Source organism: Lycorma delicatula, chromosome 7, assembly GCF_047948215.1.
Source record: "Lycorma delicatula isolate Av1 chromosome 7, ASM4794821v1, whole genome shotgun sequence".
Taxonomy (NCBI): Eukaryota; Metazoa; Arthropoda; class Insecta; order Hemiptera; family Fulgoridae; genus Lycorma; species Lycorma delicatula.
Window position 1 is genome coordinate 1017038 of NC_134461.1, and position 26002 is coordinate 1043039.

A 26002-nucleotide genomic window follows, 5' to 3' on the forward strand; every position below is an offset into this window, starting at 1 on the left:
TTGTCACTTTGGTTGCCAAAAAAGAAAACTAGTCTCAATACTTTATTTACAGACCACATATGTGTGTGTGTGTGTGTGTGTGTGTGTATATATATATATCTATATACACATAAAATGACACATCCATGTCTCTTTTATTTTAACAGTTAATGCTACTGTATAGGATTCTTGTTTGTATTATGCAGTAGCATTGCTTTTAAACTGGTTTTTAATACATCAATGAATAACCACCACCGATATCAGCATTGTAAGTGATACCCACATCAGACACAACAGATCTTTACAACAAAATAATTAAAGTCATTATTTCTTTTTTTCTAAAATATGAAATTTTGGTAGTCAATAAATTCCACACCTTTAAATGTTGATCTAGAAGTTCTGCTTGTTGTTTTGAAAAATTCAAACCAAATTGCTGAGTTCCACTCATGAAATGAGATGCAGTTCACTCTGATTTTTCTGGTGTGAAATCACACTCTCCTGATGTGCCGCTGCAGTATTTTCAGAACAATTTTCTTAAGAATCTGAAATCTCCTGCCAGGAAGTTGGGGCCTTTGGAATATGTAAAATATTTCCACGAGCAATTGGACTTTTATTTTTGTGATGGAACATTATTTTTTGAAGAAAACCCAGTGACATTTATTAAATATAAGAAGCAGTTGTTTGTCGATTTGTTAGTTTGTGCCGAAACCATACGTATAGCCTTCCCTTGTAACCATCACTTGAGCTTAACATAACACCTAATACACATTATACGCAGGGCTCATTGTTTATCTTAACCTCCCGGCGAACAACCAAACTAAAGCCCCTAACCAGTTTCATCAATTTCAAAATTGGCCTTTGCTAATTCTTTGTAGTAAACTCACCAGATACAACAAAATTTTTTACACAAATATGTTTGCCAGCTCATTATGTAAATATAAGCCTATACTATTTTGACATTTAATCAATTTATGAAATAAACTGTAATTCATTAACTGGAAAGCTAACAGCAGACAATAACCAACAACTCACAAAATTTAACAATCAGAAGTGTTAGGAGTACTGAGAGAGTATTTTGAAAGAGATAAATATTATTCTAGGATGACTCAGTTGAATTGTGGTTGGGATGATATCTTACAATGATGAGGGTTTTATATTCTGAAATTACTTACACTCTTGGTCATACAAGATAACATGTTTCTATTATGCATAAAAAAAATGACATAATAGGGTTTTTAAACTAAGGTAACTCAGGAACGTGACATGATAACAGCATTTTAGCATAAAAGATGGTACTCTATAAAACATTCATTAGGTATCTTCTCTTTTAAAAACGGAATAAACCAGTGTTATACAGTACACTTTTAAAGAATTACATAAAAGTAGATTAGAAAATTTTTAATTACATTTTATAAAGATATGATAAAACAATGGAATTAGGCATATTTTCTTACTAGAAAAATATCCTTAATAGACTAAACAAACAAGTAGACACATTTAATTAAGCAAAAGCTTCCAAAAAGGAACTCTAATATAAATCAAATGAATATTTTTGTGAGATTTTTCTGCACTGTATAGTCGCACATAAATAAAGAAGTTTTTATACTTCAAAAATTGGGTTTGCTTTATAATGGTTGAAAAATCATGATCCTTATTATTCCTGCTCGCAGTCAGGGTAAGGCAAATGAGATTTTCTGATAAGAGTCGATTAAAATAGATTTATTATCTATAGTTAATTTGTACTGATCACAGGTAAAAACTATGACTATTAAAAATGCATGTCTTGCCAAACAAAATGTACATTATACAAAAATGTTTTTAAGGAGATTGGCTACCTGTGAAAATTCCCCTTCGCTAACACCACCTCTATAAAAGAATATCTTTTCAGGTTTATGGTTAGTTCTTTTTAAGAAAAAAAGTAATTGCTTCCTCATGATGTTCTCCAAGTCTTCAATTATTTCTTTTCTAGCAGGCTGAAGACGCCACAACATATTATATTGAAAAGCTTTAGGAACATGACTGGCTGCAACCTAAAAGAATAAAAGTTATTTTACTAATAACAACACAAGCAAAAAACAAACTGTATATATTTTCAGGAAAAAATATAATTTCTAAATCTTTTATCGGCTTAATAATAACTTCCAACAAAACAACTAAGTAAAATATGTTTTTTTATCTTTAGACTCATAAAATGTGTTTTTTATATAAATATTATGTACAGAGTGATTCAGGAGGGAAGAGAAATAATTTTGAAACTGATTCTACAGCTTGATATAAGGAATTAGTTCACACAAACATATGCCCAAAAACATTTTGTTATAAAGTTATGGCTGGCGAAATTATTCACCTGGACTTCATTCCCCTGGTAAAATGAGGTCATACTGAAATTTGAAGACGTTATAAGGGTAAACTTGATGTTTTCCATGTTTTTGATTTGAAAAAATGAATAAAACAGGACCCAGAACTGTATCTCCTGTTGTTTTCATATTAAATGTAAAACAGAAAAATTCAGGGAAGCAAATCGCATTTTTTTTGCTTTAGGTTTGAAGTAAAATAACTTTGTTAAATGAAATGTGTAAATTTTATTATCAAAAATTGAAGTTAATTTAATTCAGAGAAAACTGATGAAATAAAGTTTATGAATAAAAAATAAATCTTTATTATTAAAAACAAAACAGAAAAATGTTTTTTTGTAAAAATTAAAACATCTAATTTTATTACAATAAATTTAGACCTTTAAAAGTTAAAATACTTTTACTTAAATCTATTAATTTAATAAAGTACTGTATTAATTTACAGAGTTCTACACTGATATCAACACGGTGGTTTTCAACTCTCTTCCCTACATTTTCTGTCGCCAACCTAATATCTTTGTGTTCCTTGATGAAAGCAGCAGCAATAAGAATGCAAACGAACAGTCAACATTTTGCTTGTATACCTCGCATTTTATCATACCCATAAACTATAATATAAGCAAGTAAGGTGGGTAATTTATCACCTATATAGTCTATATAGACTTCAAGAATTAACAACAGATTTAATTAATTTTTTCAAAATTTTTCATTTAGAAAAAATAACAAAATTATTTCTCTTTATAAATTCTGTTACACTGGACAACAAAATTTAATTTTTTGTTTGGTACAAGAAAGTTAATAGCTAAATCTTATTATATTTTTGATACTGATTTCAAATATGTATGTGGTTTCATTTTATATCAGGCATAGTGTTTTGGTAATTACCACTTTTTATTGTATGAAAAAAGCAATGTGACTGTATACAATATTATACATGGAATTTCTACATGCCTAAAATCTGCTTCTTTTGAATTTTCTGATGTATTTTGCTATATGTATCAGTCCCTCTTTAGATTCTAGAAGTAGTGAGCATTCTGGGTTCGATTTTCCTTGGTGGATATTTCCTGATAAAAAGCATTCTCCTTGTTCATCATTCACGGCGCCAAGATAGGTAGGAAAAAATCCAGATGAGAATTTAAGAAATGAATCTTTAGTCACATATATCGTTTTATAGTTTTAATAATATCAGTTGTAGTTATTTGCTTATGATTTCTAAGGAAGTTGTTAATAACCTTCTTAAAAGACTTCCACACAGCAACCTCATAGTCATTCAAACTGTCTTCAAATTCAATATCATCCATTAGTTTTCTTCTTTGTGGTCCAACAAATATTTCAATTATTTTAGCATTACTTATATTGGGGAACTTGTTTTTTAGAAAGTGAAATCCAATCCCATTACAATTCATTGCTTTAACAAAATTTTTCATTAAACCTAGCCTAACGTGTAGTGGCGGAAGGTTTTACTAGTACAGGCTCATAATGTTCTTCTCTCCTGCAGTCAATGTTTCTCTTTTAGGATATTTTTTTAACATAGTGCTTTTCCTATTCCTGCTCTCTCACTTGCACGAAAAGCAACAAAATTTAGTAAACCAAGTAACAATACTATCAGTTTCAGGTCTCTACAACAAATGTTTCTCACACTGAATCACATCCAAATTCATATTTTCATATGACTTAACATGAACTGAATGAGCTAAAGGGGTCGATGGAATATTATTTTCAATATGAAGAACTGCTTTCAAACTACTTTTTAAGGAGTCTATAAGATGCTATTCATCTGGATGGTGCATATGTCCAAAATGTCTAGTAGATTTCACATCATTACAGTAAACAAAGTCCTCTTACTAGAAGAAGAAACATTCAAATTCACATTTCTGTCATGGAAAGCGCGTATTTTAATAACTGTAATAGTTACCCTTTCAAGTCATGAGAGAATTTCTGCTTGATTCTTGGCTAAATTTAGATCATGAACAAGATCATTTAGTTCTGTCTGATTAATTAAGTGTGGCTCAATATTTCTACTTTTTAAAGTCTGGGTTTGTTTCTAAAAAGTGTTTTATTAATCACCTGATAAATATGCACAACCTTCAACATAAACAACTTCATCTTCGTCTAATTACAATGTTTGATGGTACTGGAATTGGAAACTGTCTACTGTAGGGCACTGGTCTTATAGCAGAGGGGATATTTAATGTGTCTAGTCTTAGCTGTCATCCCTGATATTTTTGTTACAAAAATAGCAGTCTATAAGTGATCCTTTGGTTCTCTCAAGCCGTTGGAAATGAAAATGTCATGTGATGAGATTCATTCACCTGACCGGTTAACACAGTGTTAAACATGAACTGCAGCTTCATAATCATTCTCAATAAATGAGAAGGCTAGTACTTATCCTGATCATCTATTTAAATTAAAAAAAATAATTCATACAATTTTTTTATCGGTGCATAATAGTTATTCTCAGGGTTTAATGTTGCCTCACTACAAATGTAGCAGTAACTGTTTGCATGATTAATGCAACAGCATTAACATTAATGTTAACTGCATTAATACTGTTTACAGTATCACATCTCAATAAAACAAAGTTCATATATGCTACACTACATGTAGCTAATACATGTGGTTAATGGGCGACTTAATTACATTTCCAAGAAAAAGTGATATGAATCATTTTAATTACTGTGTAAATAACAATACTTATTTTTCATGGTGATTTATCAACTTAAATACATTATGATTTATTTAGCAACTTAACTGCTGCAATATATAAACAACATACTATACTTGCACTATTAATGCACATGTACTTGCTGGAAAATAGGAAGGCTTATTTAAAAAATCTAAGGCTGACAGGACAATTCTGCCTTCATATTTGGAATCAGCAGCCAAAAAATATATAAGATTCAGCGTATACTGACCATGTAACTAAATCATTGTTGAGCTTTGCTATTGTTTTCTATGAAACACTTTTTACCTAATATCATTAAAACATACCTTCCCTACTCTAAACAGAAAGCTACTTTCTAAATATATATTTCCGTATCATCAAGTGTTGTTTGCTGATAAATTGTACACGCTTACATGGTAAAACAAAAAAACTTTTAATCGATGACTACAAACTAAGTAGTGGCCTAAACATGAATTCAGTCTAATATTGATATAGGATCTTTTATTTTTGACAAGCATAGTGAGACTGTTCCAATAGTGATTAAAAATTTTAGAATTTTTTAAGTTATATGAAAAAATATACAATCAAATTTTCCAGTACATAATTACTATTACAGAATTTTGATTTAATATGTCTTTACATTTTAATTTTAAAACTGATAAAGTGTAAACTTTCCAAAAGCTCTTTATTTTAAAGATGATACCGACTTATTCTTATTTTACAATACTGTTTGGAATGTAAAATGAGACCACATATGATTTTTTTATTACGATGAAGCAAGTTTGTTACAACACTTCAAACTCATCAGCAGACAAGTAACACAACCAATATAATTTTAGGTGCCTGTGGATGGGAGCTGAAATTTAGATGATGAAGCACAAAACCCCTATGTTTGAAACGGTTAAATTCCTTGTTCAATTTATATGATATTACTCCCATTTTCAGTTCCTTATGCTAAGCTAAGTTCCAGAACTAAGTGAAAAATAAAAAATATGCTATTATGTCTACAATCAAGTATTTCACTTCAAAATAATAAATATCAATATGATTAAAGACTAATCAAAGTAATGCTTCAAATGCATGTAAACAAACTTGAACAGTACATGGCTGGTTTGTAACTGTCAGCTGATTGTACAATTTGATTATTATGAAATAGCAAATTCATAAACTACTATAAGTTTTTTTTTGTCTTCAGTCATTTGACTGGTTTGATGCAACTCTCCAAGATTCCCTACCTAGTGCTAGTCATTTCATTTCGGTATACCCCCTACATCCTACATCCCTAACAATTTGTTTTACACATTCCAAATGTTGCCTGCCTGCACAATTTTTTCCTTCTACCTGTCCCTCCAATATTAAAGCAACTATTCCAGGATGCCTTAATATATGGCGTATAAGTCTATCTCTTTTTTTAACTAAATTTTCCAAATGCTTCTTTCTTCATAGATTTGCCGCAACACCTCTTCATTTGTCACTTTATCCACCCATCTGATTTTTCATTTTCCTGTGGCACCACATTTCAAAAGCTTCTAATCTTTTCTTCTCAGATACTCCGATCGTCCAAGTTTCACTTCCATATAAAGCGACACTCCAAACATACACTTTCAAAAATGTTTTCCTGATGTTTAAATTAATTTTTGATGTAAACAAATTATATTTCTGACTGAAACCTCATTTCGCCTGCACTATTCACCATTTTATATCACTCCTGCTTTGTCCATCTTTAGTAATCGTACTTCTTAAATAACACAATTCTTCTACCTCCATAATCTTTTCTCCTCCTATTTTCACATTCAGTGGTCCATCTTTGTTATTTCTACTACATTTCATTACTTTTGTTTTTTTCTTGTTTATTTTCATGCGATAGTTCTTGCGTAGGACTTCATCATCTATGCCATTTATTGTTTCTTCTTAATCCTTTTTACTTTCAGCTAGAATTATTATCCTCAGCAAATGTAGCATCTTTAACTTTTCACCTTATACTGTTACTCCAGATATAAATTGTTCTTTAACATCAATTAACTGCTAGTTCTATGTTAAGATTAAAAGGTAATGGAGATACGGAACATCCTTGTCAGACTGCCATTCTTTTTACAGCTTCTTTCTTATGTTCTTCAATTATTACTGTTACTGTTTGGTTCCTGTAAATGTTAGCAGTCATTCTTCTATCTCTGTATCTGAACCCTTATATTTTTAAAATGCTGAACATTTTATTCCAGTCTACATTATCAAGTGCATTTTCTATATCTATAAATGCCAAGAGCGTTGGTTTGTTCTTCTTTAATCTTCCTTCACTATTAATCTGAGCCCTAAAATTGCTTCCCTTGTCCCTATATTTTTCCTGAAACCAAATTGGTCTGCTCCTAACACTTCTTTCACTCTCCTCTCAAATTCTTCTGTACAAAATTCTAGTCAAGAATTTTGATGCATGGCTAGTTAAGCTAATTGTTCTGTATTCTTCACATTTACCTGCTCCTGCTTTCTTTAGTATCATGACTATAACACTCATTTTGAAGTCTCCGATGGAACTTCCTGTTTTTATAAAAATTACACACCAGTTTGTATAATCTATCAATCGCTTCCTTACCTGCACTGCGCAGTAATTCTACAGGTATTCCGTCTATTCCAGGAGCCTTTCTGGCATTCAAATCTTTTAATGCTCTCTTAAATTCAGATCTCAGTATTGTTTATCTTCTTTCATCCTCTTCTTCCTCTATAACACCATTTTCTAGTTCATATCCTCCGTATAATTCTTCAATATATTCCACCCACCTATTCACTTTGCCTTTTGTATTATAAATCGGTGTACCATCTTTGTTTAACACGTATTAGATTTTAATTTATGTATCCCAAAATTTTCCTTAACTTTCCTGTACGCTATGTCTATTTTACCAATGCTCATTTCTCTTTCCACTTCTCAACAATTTTCTTTAATCCACCCTTCTTTCGCTAGTTTGCACTTCCTATTTATAGTATTTCTTAATTGTCGATAGTGCCTTTTACTTTCTTCATCATTAGCATTCTTATATTCTCCACGTTCATCCATCAGCTAGCTGCAATATATCGTCTGAAATTCAAGGTTTTCTACCATTCTCTTTGATCTGCCTAAGTTTGCTTCTGCTGATTTAAGAATTTCCATTTTAACATTTTCACACTCTTCTACATTTTCTACCTTATATTTTTTACTCAGACCTCTTGCGATGTTCTCCACAAAAATCTTCTTCACCTCCTCTTCCTCAAGCTTCTCTAAATTTCACAGATTCGTCTGACACCTTTTCTTCAGGTTTTTAAATCCCAATCTACATATCATTATCACTAAATTATGGTCGCTATTAATTCTGCACCAGGGTAAGCTTTGCAGTCGACGAGTTGATTTCTAAATCTTTTCTTAACCATGATGTAATCTATCTGATACCTTGCAGTATCACTAGGCTTTTTGTATGTGTATATTCTTCTATTATGATTTTTAAACTGGGTGTTGGTGTTATAATTACTAAATTATACTTCATGCAAAACTCTACAAGTCGGTCTCCTCTTTCATTCATTTTGCTCAGCCCTTACTCACCCACTATAGTTCCTTCCTTACCTTTTCCAATGCTTGGATTCCAATCTCCAACTATTATTAAATTTTCATCCCCTTTTATGTGTTTAATTGCTTTGTCAATCTCTTCGTATACACACTCTACCTCCTCATCATGGGCCTTGCAGGCATATAGACATTAAAAATCGTCTATGACGATTACTAATGTCTAAAATAATGAAATCATAAGTTCTGATTTCATCCTTATTACAATGATTCTATCGCTATGCATTTTGAAACACTCTACTCTCTTCTTGTTCATTACAAAACCTACTCCTGCCTGACCATTATTTGAAGCCGAGTTAATTACTCTAAAATCACCTGACCAAAAGTCATTTACCTCTTCCTACCGAACCTCGTTAATTCCTACTACATCTACATTTATCTTACCCATTTCCCTCTTTAAATTTTCTAACCTACCAACCTTTTTCAGACTTCTAACATTTCATGCTCTGACTCGTAGAATGTTATTTTTTAATGTTCTGGTGATTCCTTACTTAGTAGTCCCCACCTGGAGATCCGAACAGGGGACTAGTATACCTCCAGAATATTTTACCAAGGAAGGTGCTTCCAACTTCATTATATAAAAATGCAGAGCTACATTTTCTTAAAAAAAAAAAGCAGCTGTAGTTTTCCATTGCTTTCAGCTGCGCAGTACTCAGAGGATTAAGTGATGTTAATATGGCCGTTTAAGTCGTCCTGACCTATGGCCTTAACAAATACTGAAAGAGCTGCTGCCCTCTTTCAGGAATCATTCCTTAGTCTGGCTCTCAACTTAGGAATGGAGAGATGCAACCTCTCCAATATGGTTGCATCTTCAGTCCAGCTACTCTGTATCACTGAGCACTCAAGCCCCCTCCACATCGGCAAGGTCTCATTATTCATAGAGGAGTACTAAAAATTATTATGGTAATAACATTTATAAAGTATATGTGGTTAAAGTAAACCCCTGTTCCATTATGTCAACAAGAAGCTGTTTTTTTATGTTTTATAAATAAATGGATAAAAGAAAGAACAGGTTACTTTCTCTCGCTTTAAAAAATATGTACTCAACAGATCAACAATTTACACAAACATTATTTTTTGAATTGTCAAATATTTTATTATTATAGTTATCACCGTGTTAATTGACCTTAATATGATATAGTTGTTAAGATCACCACCAAAACACCAAACACAGTTATATAAACATTTAATAATCTATTTATTTAATCATTTTTCATATAATCATAATATTAATCACAAACTGACGATGCAGGAGAGTCCCAAAAGTTAAACTCTTAGGAGTTTATTAAATGTTTATATAATTGTGTTTGGTGATTTTCTTTACTACATCATACATATAAATATAATATATATACTCACTGCTGCAACAGAAGGAATATGATTTTGATCAGGTGACGGATGAGTAACATCAGCACCTACTATCATAACAGGTCTTTTCAAAACCATCGGCCTAAACAAAAAAGCAATCAAAATATTTATTTGTCATTAGTTAGATCGAATATATATAAACTAACAACTGAAATAGCGCTTTAAGCAGATTTTCATAAAATACAATCTGTTGTGTTGGTTTTGAGTGTCTGCCCAACAAGTAGATATGCAATTTGAAGGAGTATGTAGGCTTCTCTAGATTAATCTAACTTACCCTAACTGGTAATATTATTCAAAGAATGGAGAGAAGTATTGTGGTTTGCTATGAAAATGTTTTTGCTGTTATAATGGGTATATTTTACTCTACAAAATACAACAGTAATACAGTTTTTATAAATCTTTTTTATTTAAATATAAATTATTTTGTTACTGCTTCTTTGTACACTGTCTAAAATACTATTTGATCCAATCTCTATTTTCTGAAGAAAATAATGGTATAATTTAGGCCAGATAAGTCATTGCAATATAAGAAAATGCAGTACGGGTTTATACACTGATAGACTTTCTCCAACAAAAAAAAAGTCGATAAATATTTTCTGGTCAAATGGTCAAAGATGAGTAATAATTTATGGTGGTGGTGATGGAAATAATAAAAACAACCAATATAGTATTTGTAATCTTTATTACTTTGAAATATACTAAAGTAACCTTTATTTTTACTCATACCAGTCTAATTTTAATAGACTTTATATTAAACATATAAGAAAATACAAGAGAATTCCTGAATAACAAAAGCATTAAATGCAAACAAATAAATATCTCATTAAATTAAATAATCTTAATTTCTAACTTAAAATTATAAATATATATTACATTCACATATACTGTACTGTAACAACTTATTTCTTGATTTCTAATTTAAAATATATATATATTTACTTATATATAAGTTACTACAGTGTGGTGTGTGTGTGTATACACACACACACACACCACACTGTAGCAACTTATTTTTTGAGTGCTAACCTTTAACGATAAAAGAATTATGGATTCTGCCTGTATGTAGTCAAAGGAATGAGATACATTAAACACCATGCCACAAATTAGACAGAGCAGTAAACATGTTAATCGGTAACTTCAACAAAATGCTTGATCCTACGTCTCCGAAGGATTAAATAAGTTGCTACAGAAATTTAAGTTTTATGTAGACTCTAACAAGCCAAATTACAATATCATCAGTAAAACACCAATGAAAACGTACACTGGTAACATGGACATCCTAATCGGTGACTAAAAGTACTTTTGTTATGCGCTTATTAAATATTCAAATACTTCCTTATTAAACATTTAAATAATGAATATAAACACCATCAGATACAAATATTAATTACATATTATAATTTCTAAACGCTAATTAAAATACTTCAGAATAAACTTACTCTTCAGGACCTCCAATTGTATGATTGACCCCGTTTAATTTTGAATTTACTTTCAATAATATATTTGAAACTGTTGCAACACTTAGCCTGTATATAGTTTTAGCTTTAACACATTGTGTGAGGATTCCAACAACTAACTCAGCAGCCTGTTTCACCCGACCTAAAAATAAAATGAAATATATGAGTAGCATTTAATATAAATAATCATAATAATTATTCATTTCAATATATAATATGTCTTCAATCATGTACAAGTTAATGTAAACCACAAGCTTATTCGTATGATATTTAAATCGGTTGACACAGCATATTTTATTACTATATACATAGGTACAGAGTTCAAATGAACAGCAAATAGCACAAATAGTAAAAAAAAAGGGAACTAACTAAACTCTTACTTCAACAGTTTCTTAATGTTAAGGATTTGTACACTTTCAAATATATAGAAAATCAAGGTATATGATGAACTTTAGAGGAGATAATTCTGTGGCCAGACATCTCGTGGATTTGAAAGTGACATTTCAGCACATGACTTGTTTGATGTTTATCTTTAAACTGGGTAGTTTAATCTTTAAATTGAGAGATTAATGGAGCTATACAACAACTGCTGTATGAGTACTAAAACATGAGTTTTCTTGTGAGCTACTTGCTCTATACTGCTGTTTTCAAACTCGTCATGGATTTCATATAAATTTCAAAAGGAAAGAATTTCTTAGACAAAAATTTATTCATTTATTGCTCGACAGTTTCATATCGACATCTTCTTTGAACTTATCCTTTTGAAACTGGTCTACCACCAAAAATAATGTACATAACACTGAGTAAAGATGTTTGCTCTTCTAATTATCTGTCAGTGAGTGATGATTCATCTCCAAGAGCGCTGGTCTCTACTTCATCATCTTTTCTGAGATTCTTATCACCTTATGCATGTAAAATTTGTTTAATTAATAACCTTAAAAAACTAGAAGATAATTTAGTGAAAAAACTGAAACTAGATGGGGCTTCATCCATTTCTGGTTCTCCTGGTCTCAAACATGAAGTTTATAGTTTGAAAATAATACGGCGAGTTGATTTAAACTAATATGAATTCAATATATTCCTTTTACAATTACATGAATTACCAGATGCGATATGTTTAACTGAACACTGGTCCAAGGAAGATCTTTTATACATCACAAAGCAAGTTATTTTATAAGAAAAGGGGTGGGGTGGAACTTGTATGCAGATGAGAAAGGGCGCTAATGTTACAAGGAATATTTGTTTTGGCTTGATTTTGCCACATAAGTTTGAAACTTGTGCCTGGGAACTGGAATATTTATAACATATCAAAAATACCACGCCTGACCAAAATTTGAACCTGGTTCTTCCAGATGAAAGGCCAAGACACTACCACTCAGCCACAAAGATTGGCAATTTTAAAGGGTATTGTATGAGTCTGTCTTTAAATATTACAGTATCATTGTAAAAACAAATTTATATAGTTTACCTGTGGGACTCCTGATAATGAAAAAAAACTTAGATATATTTTTAAAAACTAGATTTCTTCCTATAGTTGTGCAAAATTAAGTATCCTTCATAACATATTATTTAGGTAAAGATTACAAATTCAAAATGCAATCCAACTTGTGCTGAATTTTTACATGTGGATGTAACAGATGCTTACTGGGTTCACTTAAATTATATGACTAGGATCAAGCACCACTCTATTTATGCAAGGTATAATTTTATACTCGGTTTTGACCCATCTAATCGTGAAATTGAAACAATCAAGAGCAGTAATTCAGACCACACAGCACTACTACTTAAAATAAAACTTTATATTGGTTCAAATCTTCAGGATAAAAGTTCTAACAGGTAAATTTTATAAAATAAGTATTTAAAAAAAATAATATTACATGCATTAATTCATACTTCCAGAATGAGACTTATTATTTAATTTAAAGAAAACAAGTGATGTTTAATATTTTATTTTGTAGCTTTTTAACAAAATTTAAATATTTTACTATCGCTTTTTCTCTTATTCCATAAAAAACATACATCGCTAAAAGGTGATAAAGGTTGTGTCATGACTGCAATCCATCTCTCTCGTAATAAAAAAAGAGAACCCTATAATTATGAAAATAACCTGAAAATCTTTCTTCATAAATTAGGTAGAGTTATATAAACAAATTTTAAAGTGTATCTGTAATGCTAAAAAGTTATATTATGGTCTGCACAGTTGCAGAAAGCTGCCTGAAGCACTGTGAAGGACATAACCATCCTACTTGGAAAAAATGATGGAATTTCTCAACTCTTGTTGTTCATTAAACCTGTTAATGAGAATTTGCAAATATTTAATGCCTTTTTTACATCTGATTGCAAAAATCTATAAGCTAAAATTAATCATGATCTTACATTATGGTTTCTTTCAAATTAGAAAAAACTAACTGCTAGCTTCTTTCAAACTGATCTAAGTATCTGAATTATTAACATTATTTCCCGCAAAGCTCATAAAGAACTCTTGACAATGATGATATTCCTCCCTCCTTCCATTTCTTATAAAAGAAAAATGTCCTAAATTTATAACAAATCCTACCACCTCCTTAATAAATACTTCATTTAACAAACATGTACTATTTTCAAAAAAATATAAAAATAATCAGTTTTAAAGCAAAAATACCTCAGAGACAATATATCATCACCTGGTATTTTTGATACAACTAATGGCAATGATGTAACATCACCGTGGGGTTTAACAGAATACTTCAGCGACAATATATCGGCACCTAGGGTTTAAAGGGTTAAGTAAGCTAAGGTGTAAATCCAATTCAATCACAGAAAACTTCATTTTGCCTGCTGCAGTTGATATGGTCAATGTTTTAATGGGCATGGAAGAATTAAAAAAATTCCACTTTCTAACAACGCAATATCAAAGCGAATTTGATATTGCATTGTTTGCAAACAGATAATTCAGCAAGTGAATTCAGGTGAATTTTTTTATATTCTATTTGATGAATTAAAGGATGTGGCAAACATTTCTCATTTCTTACGTTTTGGGAGATATGAAGGTGATAGGGACGATCTGTCCCTAAAAAAATAACATATTCCCTAAAATAACATATTTTCTTTGATTGATCTAATCAAAGAAAATATGTTATTTTGAAAATCAGTACATTGCCATTCAACAGGCCAATGACTTTTAGATGTTTTTTTAAGAAGCTACTAAAAATTATAACATAGATTGGATAAAATCTATTGCAGTTATGTAGTAATGGAGCAAAGGCGATAACTGAAAAGAATAGTGGATTTCTGAAAAAATTAAAAAATCATCTTACACCAAGGACGGAATGGACATACTGCTTCCTTCACAGATATGATGTGAACACCACATGACTTCTTTATATACCAATTAAATTACATATACACATTTTTGGCTGCACTTCATTATAACTTATTTTATTTAAAAGTGAAATACGATCCTCCAATTCTTTAATAAAGTGGACAAATAAAAAAAATGGCTAAAATATTCATTTTTATAAACCAAATATTTATACAATTATTAATTCAACAATCTTATGTGAAATATTAGGTTAGAGTCCCTCTATTATTCTTTAAATAAATTTAAAAATAAAATAAATGTATCTAATCAGTATAAGGCACCACATTACTGTAGTCTAAGATCCATATTACTGCAGCTAACAAGGGGAAGGCAAGGGGCTTAGAGACACCGATTTGAACCATACTGCGTGTGTGAATAGTTCACTGTTTATGAGTCTTCATCACAAAATACTAACATGCAATATTCACTTATTCCCAATAAAAATGGCCCTAAAATTTCCTTAAACATTTTATATTAATTTTGTTTCACGTTACTCAAGTAGTTTTGCGGTGTAAGTGAGAATGTGTCGAATCTGCTACCATGGACACATCAGTTAAAATCTGACTTCATATATGAGGTCTGTATATAATGAGATTTTTTTTGGCAGCCAAAATGGCAACACTGTAAAGTTACTAGTAAACATATGTTTATATGAACAGCTGATTTATATTAGGTATTAATATTTTTAGTCTATTGTTGCCACGTGAGACGTTAACAAACTTTTCGTGAAACGAGTTTTTGTTGTACATTACAAAAATGATTGATACTAATTATAAGCAACATTGTGCAATTAAGTTTTGTATTAAACTCTGTGAGTGCTACTGAAACTTTTTCAAAATTGAAAAGGGCGTATGGAGATGATGCTCTGTCACAAGCCCAAGTTTATAAGTGGTTTAATGCATTTTCAGATGGCTGGGAATCAGTTGCAGACGACCACACTCTGGAAGACTGTTAACATCAAAAAGCAACGACAATGTTGAGCAAATCAGAGACTTTTGTAGTGTTTCTCTCCAGGACAAACTGTAAATCAATATGTTTACAGAGAAATTCTTAAAAGATTGCAGAAAAGAATTCTTCACGTGAGACCAGCCATAAAAAACAACTGGATTATAACAATGCACCTTGTCATACTGCAATCTCAATTAACGAGTTTTTGACAAAGAAAAACATTCCTGTAGTTGCTCAACCACCTTATTCACCTGAATTGAGGCCCTGACTTTTTCCTGTTCCTGAATTTAAAAAAAAACACCTCAAAGGACAACATTTTGACATAAAAAACATAAAAAAAAAAAACCATAACTGACCATCTGAAAAAAATTCCAGTTTCTGAGATCCAACACTGCTGTGAAGAATGGGAAAACCATTTGAAGCATTGAGTGGCTTCCCAAGGGAACTATTTCGAAGGTGATAATGTATAATTGGATTGTAAATAAAGAATTTTTCTGAACCAGTCTCATTACCCAATTTACAGACCTCATGCATATATTTTTTTAATTTAAATATATTGATTTATTAATAATTATTAACCTTTAACTGTATAAATTTTTAATTAAAATGAAAAGTATATAAAATTTTATTTCATTAATAACGTCATATTTTTTTTTCTATTTTTTTATAGTCAGAGGTTAATAATTATTAAAAAATCAATATATTTAAATTAAATATAAAATAAGTATATGAAATCTGATTCGAACCGATGTGCCTTCCCACCTTGTAAGATCCAAATATTTCATTAATTAAAATTTTATCTGGCTATAACTGAAATGAATGAACATAACCACCACTTATGATAGATATATTGTTGAAAATTTCTCAACAAGGGTTTATTCATTACTGCAGTTAAGAAAAGTCCAAAATCCTTATGTTACAAAACTGAAACATCCTGCATACACATTTTTGACCTAGTTGATTGCAATCAAAAGGGGATGTGCATAACTAGATGTTACAACAGTCCCAAATACAGAATTTCAATATTCTATGGCTAATCGTTTTGAGTTATGCGAGATACATACATACATATATTCACATGTACGTATATACAGATATCACGCTGATACTGTTTCAAAATGATTCAGAGATGGTCAAAATGAATATTTTCATTGAAATCTGAAAACCAGGATTTTTTGTACAAGGAAGTATATAAATATGTGGAAAATCTCTAACAGATTCTCTGTAAAGCGGTAAAAATGGTTAGTTTTGTTAAAAGTTGATCACAACAGAATAGGCTAAACTATGTGATGAAATGGGCGAAAAGAAAAAAGTTCCTTCTTTTCCATACAGAATTCAGATGGTTATCATAGAGGAAAGTGTTAACCCGGTTCTTGGAATTGCAAAATGAATTATTTTTAAACAACTTAAATGTGAATTTACAAGGACATGATAAAACATTTTACTGACAAAGTTCATGCTTTAATTAGAAAGCTTAATATCTGGATTATTCACCTTCAAAGCAAACATTTTGTTATATTTACCAGACACTAGACACTATTATTCATCACAGATACCAAGAAGATGCATTTGCATGAACTAAAAATTCATTTGGCGGAGTATTTCCTGAAAGATAAAAATGTATTTTCAAAAAGGGTACTGAATCTATTTAGTGAAAACGTTGCAGCTGCTAAGTTATCAGTTGGGATTCACCACCAGCTCATTGAAATGTCTGCCGATAAAATGTTACAACTACAATTCATATCTGAAAATTTAGATACATTTTGGCTTGCTGGTCAAAGTGATTATGGAAATTTAGTCACAGAAGCATTAAAAATATTAATCCCTTTTTGCCATGTCTTACCTAAATGAAAAAAGTTTTTTGTCTATGGTTGCGCTAAAACTAAATAAAGGGATCGGTCTTTTATCACTTGAAAACAATTTCCTTTTGTGTGTTTCTAACATAGATCCACGTACGAAGAAACTGTTAAGTGAAAAACAAACACAACCATCTAATTAATTTGTTTTTTTAAATGCGAACTTATAAGTACACGTGTAAATAATAGTAACACGTTTATAATAAATGAACTTTTTTCTCATAAAATGGTTTCATTATTGCTTACATGTAGTTTTAGGCAAATTCCACGATCCCTTTCATATAATAGTGATTCTCAGGTTGAGAAATGTTGCTGTTGGTGATTGACTGATGTGAAAGTATCATTACAGCCCAAATTAAAGAGAATGACTAAGGCTTAATTTGTAATTTTATCTTTGTCCCGCTATTTAAGTATTATCTCCTTATCTGATGTATTACAGTTATGTATATTCATTGTTAATGCAAGTCATTTTTTGGAGTTCAACCACAAACAGTCAGAATACAAAGAAAGATTTTTCGTGTCCATCCATGACATTCGTGAAAAATCCAGCTGTAGACATTAAATATACTAACATTTCCTAGTATTTATTTATATAATTACATTTTTTTTTCAAGTCCAATCCACCTAAATTTATAACTTTATCGGGAAATCACAACTGCCGTAGAGATGAATTTTCGTTTCCACTGCACAGAACTGCTGCTAAAATATATAATAAACTTCTAAAACATTGATTTTATTAACAATTTCAAAAATATCTGTTGAAATTTATAAAAGAGAAAAGCTATTATGCAATAAATGGATTTTTGACAGACAACAAATATTACGGTTGTACAATACAAACAAATAAAACCAGAAATCAGCAACATAAGAAACTTAAGAGAACTGTAAAGTAGACTAGCAATTGAAAGGTGCCACGGTCAGATAAAATTCACAATTATTGGTAATTACATCTTCATCAGTAATGATAACATAGTCAGCCAACTAACTGCAAGTACCCACATATATTAGTAGTAAACATATACATCTTATTTACAAGTATCAAAATTCATTAGGTAAAAGCATGATGCAGAATCTGGCAAATTGCAGTATGATTTTACATACTTGCCAACATTCTACAAAAATCATTACTCCGTCATTACATCAGACAGCAACTCTCAACATCCAAGCACACAATAAAAAATAAATGCAACAGAACATACAGAGATGTAAGGACAATGATTATGGATAAGATAATTCTGGAACAAGCCAAAAAGACGCTAAGAAATCTAAACATTGGCTTTATAGGCTAGCTCCAACCATTTGATTCCATTCCATTACAGGCTATTTGACATACTATATATATATAAAAATAATCTCCTAGTTTTTTATCTTCAGTCATTCGACTGGTTTGATACACCTCTCCAAGATTCCCTATCTAGAGTGTCAGTTGTTTCATTTCAGTATACCCCCTACATCCTACATCCCTAAAACTTTGTTTTACATATTCCAAATGTTGCCTGCCTAAACAATTTTTCTCGTCTACCTGTCCCTGCAATATCAAAGCGCCTACAGCTTAACTATATTTTTCCACATGCTTCTTTCTTCATCAATCTGCCGCAACACCTTTTCTTTTCTTCTCGGATCTCCGATCATCCAAGTTTCACTTCCATATAAAGCTAAGCTTCAAACATACACTTTTAAAAATGTTTTCCTGATGTTTAAATTAATTTCTGACTGAAAGCTCATTACACATGTGAAATTTGGCATTTTATATTGTTCCTATTTCATCAATCTTTAGTAATTCTACTTCCTAAATAACAAAATCCTTCTACCTCCATAGTCTTTTCACATCCTATTTTTATCCTCAGTGGTCCATCTACTTTATTTCTACTGCATTTCATTACTTTCATTTTGTTCTTGTTTATTTTCATGCAGTAGTTCTTGCATATGAGTTCATCCATGCCAATCACTGTTTCTTCTAAATCTTTTTTCTCTCGGCTAGAATTATTATATTATCAGCAAATTTTAGCATCTTTATCTTTTCATCTTGCACTGTTACTCCAGATCTAAATTGTTATTTAACATCATTAACTGCTAGTTCTATGTAAAGATTAAAAAGTAACAGGATAGGGAACATATCCTTGTCAGACTCCCTGTTTTTATTACTGCTTCTTTCTTATGCTCTATGATTATTACTGTTGCAGTTTGGTTCCTCTAAATGTTAGCGATTGTTCTATCTCTATACTTGAACCCTAAATTTTTTAAAGTGCTTAACATTTTCTCCAATCTACATTATCAAATGTCTTTTCTAAGTCTATAAATGCCATTTATGTCAGTTTTTTTCTTTAATTTTCCTTCTACTATTAATCTAAGCACTAAAATTGCTTCCCTTGTCCCTGTACGTTTCCTGAAACCAAATCAGTCTTCTCCTAACACACTTCTTCCACTCTCCTCTCAATTCTTCTGTACAGAATTGTAGTTAAGATTTATGATGCACAAGCAGTTAAGTTAACTTTTTTGTATTCTTCACATTTATCTGCTCCAGCTTTCTTAGGTATCATGACAGTAACACTCTTTTGAAGTCTGACAGAACTTCCCCTTTTTGTAAATAACTTTACCTTTCTTTACTTTACTTTTTGTTTAACTTGTGTACCCACCAGTTAAACTCTCCTAGTTATCAAACTTCTACCAACAGCTATGTCCACTTGGAAATCCCAGAATTTCTTCTTCACAAAAAGTGATGACTGATGAAACTGATATTAAACAGAGCATTTTCAAGGTGATTTCTTGTGGTTTTGCCTGGCATTAACCCAGTCAAGACAGCTCTTGAAACAGTTCTCTATACCCTCAATTATATTTTTCATACTGACTATCAGTAGCTATTTGAGACCACCAGAACACAGCTAGACCAACCAATGACATTACATAGCCAATAAATACAAGATTATGCATGTGGAAAGAGTAAAAGGTAATAATGGCTTTATTTAAGCAATTACAATTAAAGACAACTTACAAATATCTCAAGAAATAATAAAACATTCAGATCAATCTTAACCCTGTGATACAGCTGCTAGAAATAGATGCAACATGTAAAAAATTGTGTAGGAGATTAACATTATGCCACCCACTGACCAAATACTGTTACACAGAATCATTAGGTCTGGTTATTGAAAGAATATGCTGAAATTGAAAGATTTATCCTGATGATTCAATATGAAGCGACTAACACCAGGAATCATCAGAAATGTACAATACATAACATCATTCATATCTGTATCAAAGGAAAATAAAGTACAACAGAAATAACAAAGAAAATTTGAAAAACATTCCTGTAACTGAAATAATAAAAATATTTGGCACTACCTAGAAATGGAACACATCATTCACCTTATTGTCTTATTTACTTCTGAACATCTTAAAACTTAACTACCAAACTCAAATTATTCACTCCATCCAAGAAACTTTTTTTTAGATTTCTTATACATGGTTTCTGCTGATATATTTAAATAATAAACAATTTTTTTTAATCACCTTAGCAAAAAGATTTATTTTCTCAAGATCTTTCAGATTTTTTCAAACCATCATCAGGAGATTAAAAATATTATTATGTATCAAAAATTAAAATGAGAATACAGTCATGACTGTTAGAATGTCAACAGTATAATGAAGATAATATGGTGAATTCTGGTGGAATAAAATATAATTAAAGGAAACCATATTATAAAATATGATAAATATTTATAATTTATAATTTTTTTACTTATCGGGCAAAATTATTGTTGGTTAACAGATTAAACAATAACTGTCTCTTAATTTACCATAAGACTTTTGAAAAGCTGTTAAAATGTTATTCACTTGCGATTTAGCAGCTAATGGTTGCACACTAATCAATACAACTGCATAGCATAGAAAAAGTAAACATGATTCTTTCTTTTAATATATTTTTGTATTTACATAAAAATATCATTTATTACCGTAAGTTTCTCCATTATCAGGAATAACAACTACTATCAATTCCGCTCCAAAATCTTTATAGACTTCTAGTTCTTTAACAATTTCTTCTTTCCTCGCAGAAGGTTTTATCACCAAATGTTTTCTATTTGGTTGAGGATGAATGGAAACTCCAACTTCCCTTCCTATTTTTTCCATTTCACGAGCAAATTTCCTGTGAAGTACAAGTCAAAGATCAACATTTACCCTTGATTACTTTAAAAATTAAGTCAATAAATTAATGATTAGAAATTTAAATTTTGATAACGGTAAGGTTTTCTTTACTAAAACTCTCAAGGATATTCTGTGTAGAGCTTGAAGTAAAGCGATAGGAGGAATCACACTGGTGCTAAAACTGTAAGTTGAGTTAGCACCAACACTTCACTGAGGGCCACGTCAGAAGAGTCAAAATCTCAGATAATGGCGTTTCTTTTAAGAGTCAAACCTCAGAAATGTTTTGCAAGTCAGAAAACTGATGAAAAGCAGACCACATTGTAGTAGATGTTGCTCCTGATTACTCTTTAATGAGTGTTGTTTTTTTAATTTTTCATGATTCATATTTATAATTTAAAAATCCATTCACTAACCACATATTTATTAATAATACCAGCAATTTTATATTATGGCAATATATCAAGCTACAATATAGCGTTACAAAAATTCTCATTTAAAAAAGGATGAAATCAAAATAGAGTTAATACTAAAATTATTTCAATATTTATTTACGTAATTCATATTTTGATAAAATAATTTTTTTTATATTACAAATCTTACAGTATTTTTAACAAGAAAAAAAAATTGACAATTACTTTATATAAAAGGCAATTAAAACAAATTTTACACCGTAACATAAAAGAAATCAATTATGTAGATATTTCTACGTATTCAAGAATAGAATTTTCATAACTAATTTGTTCACAGTGTTGTAGAAGCTGTTTAACTAAAATGGAGAAAAAACAGAAAGCAGCATTTCAATTGAGCATTTGCATAGCTCAAATTCAGTTTGAATTAAAATCCTACCGGTTCCCTTTTTCAAAATATCACAAAAACCTTTTTTTCGCATTTTATCACTTGCAGTTGGAAAAGCGAATGGATATGCAAATATGACTGGACCGATTGTATTACTGTAAAATCTTTGTATTAATATGAATTATATAAGTAATTATTGTCAATATGACAACAAATATAATAACTAATTTATCTTACTAATAAGTGATCTAGAACTATGTAGATTTTTAAGGATTTCAAGACATCTGTAGTTTGTTTATGTGCTTATCTAGCTCTTTACTATCTGTAGAAGAAACTTTCTTTGTACAAAAGTAACTGCTCATAATTCTGTATATTGCTTTGACTGCTGAAACATACAACAATCTCAAAGGCCCAAAGTCACCATAGATCTCCACAGCAAAACGTTTATCGGCCTCATTCAGTAATACTCTGAAGGCATTTCCTTCAAAAATGTCTTCCTTATAATTACGGAATGATCTTTAACTTAAGACAGACACACCAAAGCCTTTTCACAACTTACAAGAAGAACCAAACATTCCAAAACAAATGATTTATATTCCCTTGTAAAATATGTAGTTTAGGAATAATGCATTTCTGAATAACATAAATGCTTGTCAAATAATGATGGATTAGCAATGTTGTGGCAAAACTTAGCAACATTTTTATTTTTGCTCACGGAACAAAACACTGATGTTACAATTCACTCAATTAAAGGACAATAAGGGCATGAAAATATTGCTGTTGCTGTTTGCTAAACACTGTGATTAAAATTTTGATATCCAATACAAACTTGAATGAAATGTTGTTTATGTTAGTCAATTTGAATGGCAATTTAATGTTGTCTTTTATATGAAGAACTACCCACAATAAAAATCAATCTATTGACACTCATTAGCACACTTTTATGACGTTGTTCCAACCTTTCAATTTGTATTTCTGCACATACTCTCGGATTCTAATGAATCGGTCCACAGAAAATTATTGGAGTAAGTACAAAATAAATCTGCTGGATGAAACATCTTACTCATGGCAGCCATGTTTATTTTTCAATCCATTATAGCTTCATAAATATTAATATCAAAATGCATGTTTGCTAAAATATTAAGCCTTTTATTTTGAACAAAATGACATTTAATTTTTAAAAATCAGTTAATAAATAGCAGAGTATGGCAGAAAATGATGTAATTTTGTATCTATTTTCATGTCCTCCACTTTACGTTCAATTCGATTAAATATTGTTTTTATTTATTGTTAATTTTGCTATTGTAAATTAGTATCAAATTAAGTAATAATTTTCTCACAATATTAGATCTAATAATTATAAAAATAAAACAACTCTCTGTATAATCTTATGTTAATTATTGTAGAACATTAGGTGTAATTTTTTTAAAAATAAACAGTTAACTATTGTTAAAAGTAATAAGAGATGTCCAAACGTCTTTTAGGAAACCTGTTTTCATATAGTTTTTTTGCTTCTGTCCTGTTGCAGTTTGCTAAACCATACATTAAATGCATGTCACACATTTCCATAAAAGGATATTCACTCCATGATGATAAAACAACGCAACTTAAAAAATAAACCAACAACACTGAATTTTAAACAAAACACTCACAAGTAAACAACGAGTTTAAATTACTTTAAAATTATATGGTTTTATTTTTAAATAATGTGCATGCGTTTTAACATTATTGACATGATCGTCAGCAGTAATAGTCACTGTGAAAAATTATTCAAAAGTAAAAATTAACATTAGCTGTTTTACTATCATTTTAAATTAAATTTTATTGCGAGAATTATTACTTAATTTGATAATAATTTACAATACCAGAACTAACAATAAATAAAAACAATAATATTTAACTGAATTGAATGTAAAGGATATGAAAACGGACACAAAATTGCAACAATTTTCTGCTATAACTTGGCTATTTGTTAACAGATTTAAAAAAATAAAATGTAATTTTGTTCAAAATTTTGAACAAAATAATAAAATTTGAACAAATAACATACATTTTGATAAAACTAATATTTATGGAGATACAACGGTTGAAAAAATAAAAATAAGTCCTGATTTTTTGCTAATTTTAAAACTTCATTACCAAAACATTTACCAAATATTAATGTGATTTTGTCTATCCGAACTTGAGAAATAAAATTTTTATACAAAAATAACAAATGTTATTTTTGTATAAAAATACAGGGAAAGAAGTGAAAGAAAAAATGCCATTTTTCCTAAGAATATTTTTTGTTTTGGTTTATTTTTACAAGTAGAATCCGAAAAATATACCCAGCCCAACATTTTATAAACACTCTATATCAGATTTAAAAGTAATAAAACTAAAATCATACGCACATGTCCGTTTGTTTGCCCAACTTTAAGTGATAAAATACAATAAAAAATTTTAGTGATATTTTGAAAACGGAAACAGATAGGATTTTAACTCAAATGGCTTTAATTCAAAGCTATGTAAATCCAAAAATCAAACACTGCTTTCAATTTTCTTCTGCATTTAATCCTATCACAACTTCTACAGCATCGTGTTATCTGTTATTTGAATTTATATCGAACATTATGTAACTTTTAAATTACAAAGCGTTTAAGTTTATATAATAAGGCCACGTCATGTAGTAATTTAGTTTAATTTAATTTTAGGTTACGAAACATGAAGTTAGTAATAAAATTATTACATAGAAAACTTACGTAACATAAAATACATGATTTTATTGAAAACTATGAAATAACAATGAAATTCTGTGATATTTTCTATAAAATTAATTATGCAGGCAGAAAGTAACAGAACGACCTAATCACTTATGCGATTTTCATATGCATGTAGCCTCATATTCCAATTTAGTCTTTTCATTTTAAAATATATTAAATAATTTACTTGTAAACAGATATATATGTATGTAACATTATTTCCTATGCTCATTGTTGTATAAATTATATTGATAACGGGCTGTACGCTGTAGCAGAATAATGGACTGTAGTATACATAAAATAATTACACACTGATTGATAACTAAATATACTATATTTATAAGATTAACAATATTAAACTATATTATTATGATGCAGAGGTCGTACTGGCGTGCATGCTTCCTCTTTCACTGTCGAACTCCGTTTGATCGTATGCAGAATGTTCTTAATACTAAAGCTGCCCATAGGCAGCGCTGAGTGTCTGATTATAACCCAAACATATATTATTTTTAATTAATAAATAAAATTAACTTATACACTATCAATATTATTAATTACATAATTCATTAAAAAACGACTTTTGTTTTACATAAAGTAGTTCACAATCATGGGTGTGTCAAACTAATTTAGTAAATGCTTTGTTTCCAACATGATGTGGTACTCAGTAATTCTGAGTTACCACAGTACTGCAACGATCTAAATGTCAAAAGTCATTAAAATGAATTTTATTACATCACAAACAGGGCTTTTACATATCTCTCAGTATAAAC

At 30.1% G+C, this 26002-nt stretch overlaps 1 protein-coding gene across 1 annotated transcript in view; it reads right to left on the reverse strand.

Annotated features, from left to right (window-relative positions):
- Positions 1-1549: 1549 nt before the first annotated feature.
- LOC142327845 (protein argonaute-2-like) overlaps positions 1550-26002 on the reverse strand; it is a 60182-nt gene continuing 35729 nt past the window's right edge. The window contains exons 8-11 of the mRNA XM_075371187.1: positions 21507-21697; positions 11392-11551; positions 9944-10034; positions 1550-2009 (exon numbers count right to left, since the gene is read on the reverse strand). Of these exons, the coding sequence (XP_075227302.1) occupies positions 1782-2009; positions 9944-10034; positions 11392-11551; positions 21507-21697 (670 nt within the window). The 3' untranslated portion in view covers positions 1550-1781. The remainder of the gene's footprint in view (positions 2010-9943; positions 10035-11391; positions 11552-21506; positions 21698-26002) is intronic.